The following is a 14,602-nucleotide window of genomic DNA, read 5'->3' as shown; positions in this document are numbered from 1 at the left end:
CCGACCAGGGATCAAACCCGTGCTCCCTGCACTGGAAGCTCGGAGTCCTAACTACTGGACCACCAGGGAATTCCCGACGGTGTCTCCGTCTTTGCTCCTACAATGTTGGTAATTTGTGCATGAACTTGACATCCATGTTAGGTTTTGTACTTATAGCTGCTTTATTAAGTGGAAAATGGAAAAGTGAAAGTATCGATATACTGATTCAAAGTGTCGGTGTGTCTTCTAGACCTAACCTGATTCAGGCACAGATGTAATTCAGTATGTGGACTGGACATGGCAAGCCATACCCACTGTCAGGTGCACATAAGACTTAAAAGGTTTGGACTGTGTGTCAATTATGAAGGAAAAGGACATGTGTGACATGCACACACACCAGGACCAGCAATTCTACTCAGGAAAATTCTTGGGCAAATGCGCCAAGAGCACCTTCGAGAAAGTTAATAGCACACTCTTTGATATAGCAAAACGCTGGAAATGACCCAAAACCTCCCTCAGCAAGAGAATGATATAGTTGTCCAATGGAATATTACAAAGCAGTGAAAATGAATAACTATAGCTACATGAATCATGGAAACAATGAATGACAAAAACATGTCACAGAAGACGGTAATCTATTTACATAATTCTCAAATGTCACACAAAGGTAAGAAAAATTTAGGGATCCATGAGTAGCGAAACTGAACCCATTTACAACAGAAACTAACACAGTGTTGTGAAGCAATTATACTCCAATAAAGATCTATTAAAAAAAAAAAGTGAGGGAGCGATAAGTCCAAAATGTAACGCTGTGTAAGCAGGGAGGCTGGGGGATGCAGAGCACAGAGGGAGCTTCAGAGACAATGATTGTGCTAGTGGTTTGGTTGGTAGGAGTTCGGGAGTGTTTCATAGCTTTCATGTACATTACATATATTAATTTGCATGTGTTCAATATCATAGAGTACATTTAAAAATGATACTTGAAATGCTGGAAATATATTACTGAAGATTATGTATGAAAGGTGTCCTGTAGTTAGGGCTTTTCATACCTCTTTTAAGCCCTCTGGGCGTGGAGGTACCCTCAGTGGACTTGGTCTCCTAGGGACTGGGATTTTGCTGGTGTTCAGGGGCGCCCTGTGTCCTCTGTCCCAGTTCTGCAGCAGTGAATGCATCTTACATGTCTTGTCCTTGAGGGCAGGGTCTCTCTGCCACCTAACTCTGTCCTCTTCACTGGTGCCTGGCTCTGGGGACCTCCTCGAGATGCACGTACTCATGCATCTTGGCCCATGGTGGGGGAACGTGAGGCAGAGGGGTGTAAGGCACCTGGCCACACTCGCTTCGCTGCAAGGTGAGATTCAGCCATTTTTCTCACCCAAAGTCGAAGGCTCTGATAGTGAAGAGAAAGAAACCCTAGGTGACCGGCTGCTATGCTGCCCTTGCACCTGTCCCTTACCTGCCAACCTCGGGGCAGAGGTTGCCAGGGTGGAGGACTCTGACTCCAAGTGATAAGGTGAGAAGGAAGATTGAAGGGAGTCTGTGTAGCCAGACAGAAGCTGTCGCTGTCCCTTTGATGCTCATGTCCCTGATCTCTGGACTGTGGCCGGCAGTTGATCTGGACAACCAGCCCCGCTGGCTTTGAGTGTTATCCTTCTGGGAGTCACTGAGCCTTATTCTCTCCTCTCCAACAGCTACCTTGGCGGGAGGAGGGACAGTCGGTTAAGCGTGAGATTAAAAACTCCTCCCAAGCAAGAAGGCTTTGCAGGTCGGGAGGACACTCGTGCTGGTCCTCCCAGCCCAGGAGCACAGGTGGGAGGTGAGGTCAGGTGCCCAGGCTGTTGCTGGGCCTTTCGGAAATCTTTGACCAGACTTATTGCTGCTGTTTGCTAAGAAATGGCTACACATTTGGTTAGAAGGACCAAGTGTGCTTAACATGAAAACTTGCTGTTTTCCCTGGCTTCAGTTTCCTCAGCTGGCTAGACTGATTTAAATCTTAGATTCTGGGCTTCCCTGGTGGTGCAGTGGTTAAGAATCCATCTGCTGATGCAGGGGACATGGGTTCGTGCCCCGGTCTGGGAAGATCCCACATGCCGCGGGGCTGCTGGGCCCGTGAGCCATGGCCGCTGAGCCTGCACGTCTGGAGCCTGTGCTCTGCAAAGGGAGAGGCCACAACAGTGAGAGGCCCGCGTACCGCAAAAAAAAAAAAAAAAAAAAAGAATCCGTCTGCTAATGCAGGCGGCGCGGGTTCAAGCCCTGGCCCGGGAAGATCCCACATGGGGCGGAGCAACTAAGCCCGTGCACCACAACTATTGAGCCTGCGCTCTAGAGCCCGCGAGCCACAACTACTGAAGCCCGCGCGCCTAGAGCTCGTGCCCTGCAACAAGAGAAGCCATCGCAATGAGGAACCCGTGCAACACAATGAAGAGTTAGCTCCCGATCGCCACAACTAGAGAAAGCCCGGGTGCAGCAACGAAGACTCAACGCAGCCAAAAATAAATAAATAAATAAATTTATTAAAAAACCAAAATCTTAGATTCTATGAATCTATTTAACCTATACTAAAAGAAAGTTTACTTGTATCTTTAATATCCTTTCCTTGAGTAGCATAATATTTTTCAGGGATGGGGACTGCATTTGTTCTCTTTTACTTTCCAATTTGGTCCCTAGAATAAACATAGCATTACCCTAAGTGGTTTAATAGATAGGTGTAGGGTTCTGGAGGGAGCACCGAACAGAGTTGGAAGACCTGGTTCGCCTCTCAGCTGTGTAGCTAAGTCATTGGTGATCTTGGGCAAGTCTCCTGATTCCTCTGTGCCTCAGTTATTACCTGTAAAATGGAGACCCTGGGATTCTGAGACTTCCTGTGTACTCATGCATCTTGTGAGTCCCACTGGGTACCTGGCATTCATTCCTGTGTGTATACGTTCATTTATACATTCATCAGGTGCTCAGTGGGCCACCGCCGTGTGCCGGGCAATGATCTAGGCACTGAAATATGACAGAGAACAAAACAGGGTGCCTACTCTTGTGGCACTTGGGGTCCTGAAGTGAAGATGGATATGGAATTGGTAATTATACGGCAGTGTGTGATGGGTGACATGGTGGGGGAGGTAGAATGGGGGCCTAATGCAGCTGAGGAGATAGGGAAGGCCTCTGGGGAAGGGACATTTAGGCTGAGACCTGCAACAGGAGGAAGTTGTGTGGGGATGGGGTGGGGGGAACTGTGCCTCCTCTAAGGCTGATCGGGGAGAGAAGAGGCCTCAGAGGTCAGCAGGGGGCAAGTGGTGGAAAGCCCTGTGGGCCAGGCCTCTGAACTTGGACTTTGTGCTGTGGACAGCGGTAGGCCCTTGAAGAGGTTTCTATTCAAAGGAGTGGAGTGGCCAGAGAGCCGCTTTGGAAGGCTCCCGGGGGCAGCTGGGTGGAGAGGGCCAAGACTGGGGCTGGGAGGCCACAGGGAGGCCATTGCCGTAACCCAGGAAGAGGTGATGTGATGGTGGCCCGGGCCAATGGATGGACTTGAGAGATGTTTAGCACTAGAGCCTTTTGTGGCTTCCCGAATCGGATGAAGTCCCTTTGTCAGGTTGCTGTGGGCTTACCCAGTGTCTTCTCCCCCTGCAGAGGTGGCAACCGATGTGCTGACCAGCCTGCCAGGGGCCAGCGTTACCCTGACCTGCCCAGGTGGGGAAGCGGGGGACAATGCCACCGTTCACTGGGTGCTCAGGAATCAGGTCACAGGTTCACGCCAAGGCAGATGGGCTGGCGTGGGAAGGAGGCTGCTTCTGAGGTCTGTGCTGCTCAGCGACTCTGGAAACTATTCGTGCTACGAGGACGGCCGCCCAGCTGGAAGTGTGCGTTTGCTGGTGGATGGTGAGTTGTGTCCTCAGAGCTCCCAGAGACGGCTCCCAGCACTGCTCTGCGCATTCCAGAGAGAGATTCCCTGCTTGACCCTTTAAATTCCTGTTATTTCCCTGGCCCAAGCATTTCGGGGAAAGGCCCAGTGACATTTGCCAGCGAGATTGGTAGAGCTTCCAGCTGGGTGGGGGCATCTGGCTGATGGAGATGCCGTCCAGCTGGCCTTGCTGTGTGGTTAGGGCTTGGGGGGTCGAGGGCAAGGGGCCTGGGTTCGAATCCTCCTCCTTCACGGCTTAACTTCTCTGCCCTTCAGTTCCCTTGTTAGTAAAATAAGGTTGATGTTATTAACTTACTTCAGGGTTGTTGTAAAGATTAAATATGGTGTTAAAAGCTCTGCATAGCACATAGTAAGCTCTCAAATGAACTATTCTTATTGTTAGAGTTAGTAGGTTCCTAACTCCCTTGCATCTCATAAGACATCCTATAGTCAGATGCCCTGTGTGCCAGGCCCTGTGCTGAGGGACTTTCTTCCTTAGTGTCTCATACCATCTTCCCAATGTCCCAGTGAGAGGCAGCAGTATTACGGTGACTATTTTATCATCATTTAACTTTATTGTAGAAAACTGAAGAGAGGTTGGGACTTGCCCAAGGCCACACCACCAGGCCTGTGGGACCCCATAGCCCCAACTTTTTTTTTTTTTCCGGTACACGGGCCTCTCACTGCTGTGGCCTCTCCCGTTGCCGAGCACAGGCTCCGGACGCGCAGGCCCAGCGGCCATGGCTCACGGGCCCAGCCGCTCTGCGGCATGTGGGATCCTCCCGGACCGGGGCACGAACCCGTGTCCCCTGCATCGGCAGGCGGACTCTCAACCACTGCGCCACCAGGGAAGCCCCATAGCCCCAACTTTTGGTGCCAGTCTTGCTCCCCTTTAGGCAAGTTGGCCCCCAGGCACCTCCCCTCACTTGCCCCACCTCCTAGCCTGACATGAGGACTTTGGCATCCTTTGATTTCCCGAGCACAGTTAGATCTGTGCGTGGCTGTTTGGCTGTGGTACGGGCTGGTGCCAGGGTCGGGGGAGGGCGCTGAGTCAGGGGCTCCCCCGGACGGGCGGTGAGGTTGCTGCCTCCTCAGCCTCTGTGCTCTCCTTCCAGTTCCCCCCGAGGAGCCCCAGCTTTCCTGCTTCCGGAGGAGCCCCCTCAGCAACGTGGGTTGTGAGTGGAGTCCTCGGAGTCCCCCGTCCCCGACCACCAAGGCCGTGTTATTGGTGAGGAAGTTGTAAGTATCTTGGGCTGGGCTGTGTGTCTGTTTTCTCCATCCTTCCTGACTGAGGCCCTGGGAGTGGTGGCGGCTCTCAGAGGAGCCCAATGGGACTGGCTGGCCAGTGATTCCAAAATGTTATTGGAAAGTAAGTAAGTACTTTGGACGGAGGAGAAGGGAATGAAGGAGGGAGCTGAGACTTCGCCACCAGTGCTCACCCTGTGCTGGTCACTGTGCTACAATATTTGTCCTATTAACCCACACAATAGCGGGGGTGGGAGGGTGGGTGGGTGTTGTTTTTCTCGTTAACAGATGGAGAAACTGTACCACAGAGACTGGTTAACTTGTTTAAGGTCATCTAGCTAGTAAGTAGCTCTGCCCGGAATCAAACCCCAGCCTATCTGATTTCATTCAAAATACAAAGGTTTTGGGCGTTGCTCTTAAGAAGATGCAGATGTCCTGGGAGGGGAAGGGCAGCTGTGATCAGTGTCCTGATTGTGAGCTTATCAGGCTTTTCCCATTTTAATGGCAGCTGAGAGGAAGTGGTGATAGAGTGGGGAGAGGGAGCTGGGGGCAGTGGGGCAGGAAGTCACACCTGCCTGGGGGTCCCTGTGGCACAAAGTGAGGGGACCTGGGATGAGTTCAGGCACCGATGGAAGGGGGAAGGTTACATCTCTGCAGTTTTCTGTCTCCATCCCAGAGCCAAGGTCCCCGTAGTCCAGATGTTTGTTTACCACTGAGTTTGAGCTGGCAATCATCAGAGTATCAAAAAATCCGAGCAGGGACGGACGTCATCTGGGTGTTTTGGTTTCCACTGCGTCTGTCTCCAGAGAGTCACCTGGTGGTGATATTTATATTTTGGTCTCTGCACAGGGACATGTATAGGTTGCCCTTCTGCACATGATGCAGATGCCATTAGGACTGATGGTTCACACTCCAAGTAGAGGAAGGTCAGAAATCTCCACAGCCCGAAGCTGAGTTGGGATATAATTCTGTGGCACCAGGAAGGCATTCCTCCGTAAATGGGATGTTCTGTACAGTGGCCGGCAGCTGCCCAGCCCGCCCCCGGGAAGGCTTTATTCAGTTGACACTTGGACTAGAGTAATTTGTGTGTTGACAGTAAGAATGAGAGAGGGCAGGGCGTTTAAGCTCACAGCCTCCTCCTGCCAGCAGCTCGGGCGTGTCCATCCTCCTCCTGGGCTGTCTACCCTGAACTGAGGAAGGGGGAATGGGGAGCCACTGTGAGAGCCTTGGGGCCTCCAGAACCCACTCAGGCCCATCCTGGGACTGCGGGGGTGAAACAGGCCCCTGGAAAGAGGTTTTGTATGTTCTGCTCTTTTGCTCGTGTGTGTGCCCGCAGGCACACCCTCGCCCCACTGCGCTTGCTCGCTTGTTCTCTCCCTAAGTGTTTGGCGAGTTCGGCGTCTGCCGTGGGCTGGGTGCTGTACTAGGCTGAGGGAGAGGCACAAGGCAAACAGGACTGGGCCCCTGTCCTCAAGCCCCATGGGGGTACCCACCTGTAAGCAGACGGCCCCACCTTCTCAGTGTTAGGTGGGATGGATGCCTGAGTGACGGTGGAGGGAGGGAGGGAGGCCCTAACTCAGACTGGGAAGGTGGGGGCAGGCTTCCCAGAAGGAAAGTCTGTGCTGGGCCTGGGGTTAAAACTCAGATCAGGGGTTGATGGGTGATTTGTCACTGAGGCGGCAGGGTGAGTGGCTGCCCTGGACTCACATGCCCACACATGTCACAAGTTGGTGAAGTCTCAGGCTTCCAGGCCAGGTGGGACAGTGTCTGACTCACCTCTAATATCTTCATCACCCAGGATTCCTTTCTGGGCTCACTGACGGAAACGCTGCCACCTCTTTGCAAACCCTTCCAGCACTTCGAGGTTCTGGGATGGCATTCTACTGGCTGTCCTAGTCCTCTGAGGGCAGGTCTTTTCTGTTAGTGTCTTGAGGCCAGGGTGGGGCCTCTTGATTCCTTTCTGCATCCCCTGCAGTGCCAAGAGCCCAGGACCTGTCAGGGAGCCCGAACGCACTACCTCTCTGATGCCACGGTAATTGAGCGCGCCCTCTAGTTCAGCCCCTTAGACTGCCATGCCAGATGCTAAGCTAGATGTTTTACACTCATTTATGAATTAATCCTAAGAAACCCCTGTGAGGTGGGTACTGTTAATATTCCCATTTTCGAATGAGAAAACAGAGGCTTGGAGAGGTTGGATAATTTACTCAGAATCCCCAGTGCTACTCAGTGTGAAGTGGAGATTAAAACCCCCAGGGACGGGACTTCCCTGGTGGCGCAGTGGTTAAGAATCTGCCTGCCAATGCGGGGGACACGGGTTCGAGCCCTGGCCCGGGAAGATCCCACATGCCGCGGAGCGGCTAAGCCCCTGTGCCACAACTATTGAGCAACCCCCGCTCCCCATAACTAGGAGAAGCCCGCACACAGCAATGAGGACCCAATGCAGCCAAAGATAAATAAATAAAAATAAAAAACAAAACAAAAAAAAACCGGGGTCAGACCGCAGAGCCTGAGCTCCTAACCCCTGCCCTTTCTTCTCTCCTGTCCTGAGTAAGTGCAGCAACTGATAGCGAGCCCCGCCCTTGTTTTGTGTCTGCAGTCCGGTGAAAGACTTCCAGGAGCCGTGCCAGTACTCCCCGGAGTCGCAGCAGTTCTCCTGCCAGTTGGCAGTCCCAGAGGGAGACAACTCTTTGTACGTCGTGTCCCTGTGTGTCTCCAACAGTGCTGGGAGCCAGTCCAGCAGACCCCAAACATTTGAGGGTTATGGAATCCGTAAGTAAGCTCTTCAGGCCTCCATCTCCCCTCCAACTGTTTCCTTTTTTTTGATTTAATGTTCCTCATGGACTTCTTGGAGGGGACGGTGAGGGGTTTGGTGAGCTGGTGCCTTTTGGGCTTTAGTTTTTTTTTTTTAATAAATTTATTTATTTATTTTTGGCTGTGTTGGGTCTTTGTTGCTGTACACGGGCTTTCTCTAGTTGTGGGGTGAGCAGTGGGTACTCTTCGTTGCGGTGGGCGGGCTTCTCATTGCGGTGGCTTCTCTAGTTGCGGAGTACGGGCTCTAGGTGCGCGGGCTTCAGTAGTTGTGGCACGTGGGCTCAGTAGTTGTGGCACACAGGCTCAGTAGTTGTGGCACTCTGTGGCATGTGGGATCTTCCCGGACCAGGGCTCGAACCCGTATCCCCTGCCTTGGCAGGCAGATTCTTAACCTCTGCGCCACCGGGGAAGCCCTTGGGATACTTGCCAGAGGTCTGATTGTGGCAGGCGAGCGCCCTGTCAGGGTGTGCCTGGGGAAGTGGTCTGGGGCTGGAGGTGGGGTCCTGCCTGCTGGGGACTTGCAGTCTTCATGGGTCTCTCCTTGGCACCAAACTTGTTGCTGCATAGGAGCTGTGCTCCCTTTTCCCACAGTGCAGCCTGACCCACCCGTCAATGTGACGGTCACCGCCGTGGACAGAAACCCCCGCTGGCTCAGCGTCACCTGGCAAGACCCCCCTTCCTGGAACTCATATTTCTACAGGTTACAGTTTGAGCTCCGATACCGGGCTGAACGATCAAAGACATTCACAATGTGGATGGTAAATTTTTCTTTTACTTCTGGACAGAAAAGAGCCCCTAGATACTCAGGAGTAGTAGAAAGGGTACTAGAAAGAAGAAAATGAGTTCTGAGTCCTGGTCAGCCACTCACTACCTGCATGGCCTTGAGTAAGTCTCTGAACCCTTCTGAGCCTTGGCTGCCTCATTTATAAAATGGGAATAATAATGCCCGGCCAGTCTCCTCTTTGCAGGCCAGTTTGTGAGATCGAGTGTGAGCTGGGAAGAGAGATGGGCTGCCTGCAAGTCAAGGGTGTGGCTTGCAAGATTCTGTGTTACATGGGGGCAGGGGCTGTGACTTACAGCTTCTGCACCAGTTGGCCCAGACGGCAACCCCACCTGGCTCTGAGCCTCCAGGGTGGTGTGAGCCTTTGGAGCATCTCTGCCCAGCTGAGTCATCCACCGGACCCAAGAGGGAGCAGCTGAAGGGCTGGGGTTGTCCCAGGACTCCCGTGTCCCTGTGGAGCCGCTTAACCTGGTGCCACCCAGGCCCCACCCCAGAGTCACCTGCGCCTCTCGCCCTCAGGTCAAGGAGCTCCAGTATCACTGCATCATCCACGACGCCTGGAGTGGCATGAAGCATGTGGTGCAGCTTCGGGCCCAGGAGGAGTTTGGGCATGGCTTATGGAGTGAGTGGAGCCAGGAGGTCACGGGCGTCCCTTGGACAGGTATGTGAGAAATGCGGAAGGGATGTTTCAGCTTTGTTACTGTATCAATTATCTGTTGCTATGTAACAAGTCACCCCCAAACTCATGGTAAAAAAGCAACCATTCATCTGCTCAATTCGTTGAAAATCAGTCAGCTGGGCAGCTCTTGTGCAGGTTTTGCCTGAATCATGAAGGCAGCTGCATCAGGTCTGCACTGTCCAAGATGGCCTCACTGCCACATCTGACGGTTGACTCTGGCTGGTGGCTGGAGCTCTCGGTTCTCCTTGAGGTCTGTCATCTGCCAGCAGGCCAGCCCAGACTCAAGGGGGGAAGGTTCCTCCACAGCCTGATGGGAGGAGCCGCAAAGAATTTGTAGCTATATTTAACCTACCACAGTAAACTAATGCTTTTTACTTGAAAAAAAAAGATGTTAAAGGTAGTAATAATGCGATTAGTGAAAAATTCTAAACAAAAAATATAAAGAATAATTATCACCAGTATTCGTACCACCTAGAGAAAACCAGTGAGAACATTTTATTATACGTCTTTCCTATTCTGAGTATATTTATGTGTGTGTGTATTTATATATAAAATTTTGTGAGCATTCCCATGTAATTCAATATTTTTGAGAAATGTATTGTTTAGCAACTGTGTGAGTAATGTTTTTTTTTTAACCCATGGGAATTTATTTTTAACTTAATTTTTATCAAATTAATACATTCTCATGGCAAAGAAGCAAAGAAGGGCTTATAATAATGTGTCCCTTGCCCCACCCCTTCCCATTTCCAGCCCTGCTTTCTAGAGGAAGCTGCTCAGTTTCTGTTTCTAGTTCTTCTGCTGGTGGCCTCCTTCACTCTGAATAATAAACTTATGGCTTTTTTTTTTCTTTTTTTTCTGAGAAAATAATTTGAGACATTATCTTTTGACTCCCTCCTATGAAAAATTAGGATGTAATAGACCTATACCCAGTGCAGGAATCTCCCAGAGAGTGGTTACCCAGCCTCTGCTTGAATGCTTCCAGAGATGGAGAGCTTACTATCCCTTGTAGCAGCCCATCCCATTGTTCCCAGTGTTCTTATTTTAGAATAGCTTCCAGGCTTGCTTCAGGGTCAGATCTTTTTAGTCCAGCAGCATAATTGGACCAAATTAGTTGTTCTTAAATACCAGACAATTAAAAAATAATAAAATACCCATTTATTGAGTGTGTATGGAAAAAAAGCAAAGGATAGAATGATATAAATTGTCCAGGCCCATCCCTACCCCTGCCATTTTCTTCTACCCCTGGCTTCAGGGAGAATTTTTTTTTTTTGGCAGCGTTGGGTCTTCATTGCTGCGCGCAGGCTTTCTCTAGTTGCGGTGAGCGGGGGCTACTCTTCGTTGTGGTGAGCGGGCTTCTCATTGTGGTGGCTTCTCTTGTTGTGGAGCACGGGCTCCAGGCAAGTGGGCTTCAATAGTTGCAGTGCGAGGGCTCAGTAACTGTGGCTCGCGGGCTCTAGAGCGCAGGCTCAGTAGTTGTGGCGCACGGACTTAGTTGCTCTGTGACATGTGGGATCTTCCCGGACCAGGGCTCCAACCTGTGTCCCCTGCATTGGCAGGCAGATACTTTACCGCTGTGCCACCAGGGAAGTCCCTTCAGGGAGACTTTTATATGTAGGCTGGCATTCTTCCCCCAGAATGGATGCTGTAATGTGATGGCCTTTTCCCTACCCTGGCTTTGCAGTGTGTGATCCTTGTCTTTCCCATCCTGGGAGAGCCAGAGGAGTGGGCTTAGGGCTTTAGGGTGTCTTGTTAATTGGATGTAGGCAGTGTCAAGAGCAGGCTCAGAGCTTTTCTTGTGCTGTCCCCCGCTCCTGTCCATCAAGAGCAGGAGGCGACTTTCTATTGAATCCTCTCCTCAAAAGTTCATTTCCTGCTAAGGCCTGGACAAGAAGGGAGGCCTAACTACTATATCTTACTTAGAAAGACCATTTAAATAAATCAGAACATCCTTCAGGCTAGGTTGTGTTGCCCTGTCCATGATTGTCTCTGGTTTGTATACACTTTGAGCCTCTCATTATCTGAAGGCCAAACATTAACATGGCCTTAGGAGCCTTTGCAAGGGGAGCAAATCATTTATCACATTGTGCAGAGGAAATGTTCTGGATACAGGCCGACACCTGTTTACTTTTTATCCCAACCACTTAATTTAGATGGTTACAAACAGCTTTAGGAAATCCTGTTTTGTTAGAAAGTTCTTTCTTGTTTTTTTAAAATTTTAAATTGTGGTAAATTACACATAACTTATAATTTACCACTTTAACCATTTTAAAGCTTATGGTTCAGTGGCGTTAAATTCATTCACATTGTTGTGCAATCATCACCACCATCCATCTCCAGAACTCTTTCCATCTTGCAAAACGGAAACTCTATACCCATTAAATAGTAACTTCCCATTCACCCCTACCTCCAGCCCCTGTGACCACCACTTTACTCTCTGTCTCTATGAGTTTGACTACTCTAAGTACTCTAAGTACCTCATATAAGTGGAATCATTCCGTATTTGTCTTTTTGTGAGCGATTTATTTTACTTAGGATAACATCCTCAGGATTCATCCATGTTATAACCTGTGCCAGAATTTCCTCCCCTTTTAAAGCTGAATAATGTTCCATTGTAGATATATACCATATTTTATCTGTTCATCCGTAGTTGGACACTTGGGTTGCTTCCACTTTTTTTGACTATTGTGAATAATGCTGCTATGAACATGGGTGTATAAATATCTGTTTGGGTCTCTGCTTTCAATTCTTTTGAGTATATACCCAGAAGTGTAGTTGCTACATCGTATGGTAATACTATTTTTAATTTTTTGAAGAACCACTATACTGGTTTCCACAGTGGCTGCACCTTACATTCCTACATTCCTATCAGCAATGTGCAGGGTTCCAATTTCTTCATAGCCTAGCCAACACTTAGTACTTTCTTCCTTCTTTCCTTCCTTCCTCCCTCCCTCTCTCTTTCTTTCTTTCTTTCTCTCTCTCTTTTTCTTCCTTCCTTCCTTCCTTTCTCTCTTTCTTTTTCTTTCTCTCCCTCCCTCCCTCCCTTCCTCTCTTTCTTTCTTTCAAATAGCCATCCTTATGGGTGTGGTATTGTGGTTTTGATTTGCATTTCCACAATAAACAGTGATGTTGACCATCTTTTCATGTGCTTACTGGCTCTTTGTATATCTTTTTATGAGAACTGTCTATTCAAGAAGAAAGTTCTTTCTCATGTGAATCCAAATCTGGCCTCAGTGGGCCTTGGTCTCCAGGGTAACCTCTGATAAGTCTGCTAGTCTGCGCTCTCTGAATTCTTCTGGAATTCCCAGGGAACTCATATCTGTTTGGGCTTCTGTTCCCAGGCTGTTGTATGGGATGGCTTGTGGATTCCTTACCTGTCTGGTCACCTTCCCTTAAAGCTGGTCTCATTTGTGGATGTTCCTCTTTAAATTGTTGACGTTCTCCTGACAGCGGAAGATGGTGTAGCAGACACATGTCTCTGACTTTTCAGCCTCAGGTCCTGTGCTTCTGTGACTTGCTACAGTGACTGTGTAAGCTCAGACAGAACTCTTGGCCTCTGTTCACATAAACAGTTGAAGAGTTTGAGCTCTCCATTCTCTACGTGTGTGGGGTTTTTTTTTCGGGGGGGGGTTCTTCAAAACCCCAGTGGTGAATGTCCAAGAGAGATACCAGCTTCTCCCCTCTCCACTGAGGGCAGAGCAAGAGGAACTTGGATGATTCTGGTGCAAGAAGAACTTAGGCTGGAAATTGGGGAGCACTTCTGGAAAATGAGAGGGAGGTTAGGTGTGTTTTACTGACGGTAGAGTTATTTGACTGTTTGGGACATGTCAGTGCACTAGATACTGCATCGATGGGCTTTCCAACCCCAAGGACCTGCCTCTAGCCCTCAAAGCTCACGCAGATAGGATGCCCCTGCCTAGGTGTGGGGGATATGACACAGAGGTCAAGGGAACTACATTGCACCTGGGAATCATGTTGTATGACCTTAGTAAAGTTAGTTTACCTCTCAAAGCCTCAGTCTTGTCATCTGTAAAATGGAGATGACATGACCTGTCTTGTCCCCTCTGGGAATTTTTATGAATTTAGTGAGAAAACATTCTTTAGAAATAATAACCCGTACTGCAAATGTAGAAGGATTAGCAATTTGCAGTGCCATGTTGTTTGGTTCTTGGGATAAAGAGAGTGGGGCTATGGGCATCCTAGAATTGCCCTGGATACAATCCTGGACCCACTGAATTAGAATGTGGAATGGTATTTTCGAAAGCTTTCCCAGTGATTATAGAATGTGCTGTGGGGCTGGGGGAGCATCCCATTGTACTTGATAAGGCTGTGGATCTGACAATACTTGGGGCAGTTTAGAAAGAGCAGGAAAAGCTTCATGGAGGAGGTGACATTTGAGTTATGTCCTGGAGGATGTATAAGAGTTTCCCAGGTAGAGAATGGGGCTTATAGGCAGCGGGAACAGCAGGTGCAAAGGCACGGACTGTGAACAAGGGCAGGGCCTTTTGGTGGGGCTGGAGCACAGATGTGTGGGTGGGAGGTCCCAGTGGGGCAGGTGGAGGCAGGCTACTCCTGCAGGAAGGCCTGTAGAGAGTGGGGGTGGAGGGGGGGCTGGTAGAGGCCTGGGGGAGGGGATTGAGGAGTCTGGACTTCAGTGAGTGCTGCCCCCTTGAGGCCAAGGCCTGGCCGCACACAGTCTGTGGCCACAGCAAGGTTCCCTGGGTGAACGCCGGGCGCAGAGTCACCCAGTCTGGGGCCCCTGTTCCGGCCAGCAAGGCCAGGTGACTGCTGACAGCACCTGCTGCCGGGACTCATCGAGTCCCTGCATGTCAGGGCTGATGTCACCCTGATGTCAGGGCAGGAAGAAGAGCTTATACATCGACAGGCGGCTGGTCAGCCGCTCTTCCCAGAGTGGGAGTTCTCCCAGATTTGTCCTTTCCGGTAGCACGGGCAGGGCTGGCATCTAGCAAGTCTGTGGACCCTTTGCACAGCGAGCTTGGGGCAAAGTGCTAGGGAAAAGCCCATTAGGCATAAGAGGGTTATTTCTTGCTCCCTTTAACTCCCTCTCACACCCTGCTCACTGACACCTGGAAAATAATTAGAACCTCTTGTGACAGGTAGCGAGTGACATGGACCCATTCTTTGGAATCACACTGTTGAGGAGGTGCCAGAGGTTTGCATCCGCAAGGCCTTTGGGGTGCCCAGAGGCCAGGGCTGTGGACTC

General features: G+C 50.2%; 1 protein-coding gene across 2 annotated transcripts in view; it reads left to right on the top strand.

Moving 5' to 3' along the window:
* IL6R (interleukin 6 receptor) overlaps window positions 1-14,602 on the top strand; it is a 50,685-nt gene that overhangs the window by 15,271 nt on the left and 20,812 nt on the right. Inside the window, exons 2-7 of one of the 2 annotated variants that reach the window (XM_070044301.1) lie at window positions 3,595-3,843; window positions 4,981-5,104; window positions 7,086-7,142; window positions 7,707-7,879; window positions 8,513-8,679; window positions 9,222-9,363. In XM_070044301.1, the coding sequence (XP_069900402.1) occupies window positions 3,595-3,843; window positions 4,981-5,104; window positions 7,086-7,142; window positions 7,707-7,879; window positions 8,513-8,679; window positions 9,222-9,363 (912 nt within the window). The remainder of the gene's footprint in view (window positions 1-3,594; window positions 3,844-4,980; window positions 5,105-7,085; window positions 7,143-7,706; window positions 7,880-8,512; window positions 8,680-9,221; window positions 9,364-14,602) is intronic. The other variant, XM_030841854.3, reaches the window with a different exon arrangement.

Source organism: Globicephala melas, chromosome 1, assembly GCF_963455315.2.
Source record: "Globicephala melas chromosome 1, mGloMel1.2, whole genome shotgun sequence".
Classification (NCBI taxonomy): Eukaryota; Metazoa; Chordata; class Mammalia; order Artiodactyla; family Delphinidae; genus Globicephala; species Globicephala melas.
Note: the sequence above shows the minus strand (reverse complement) of the source record. Positions and strands in the feature narration are given on the sequence as shown.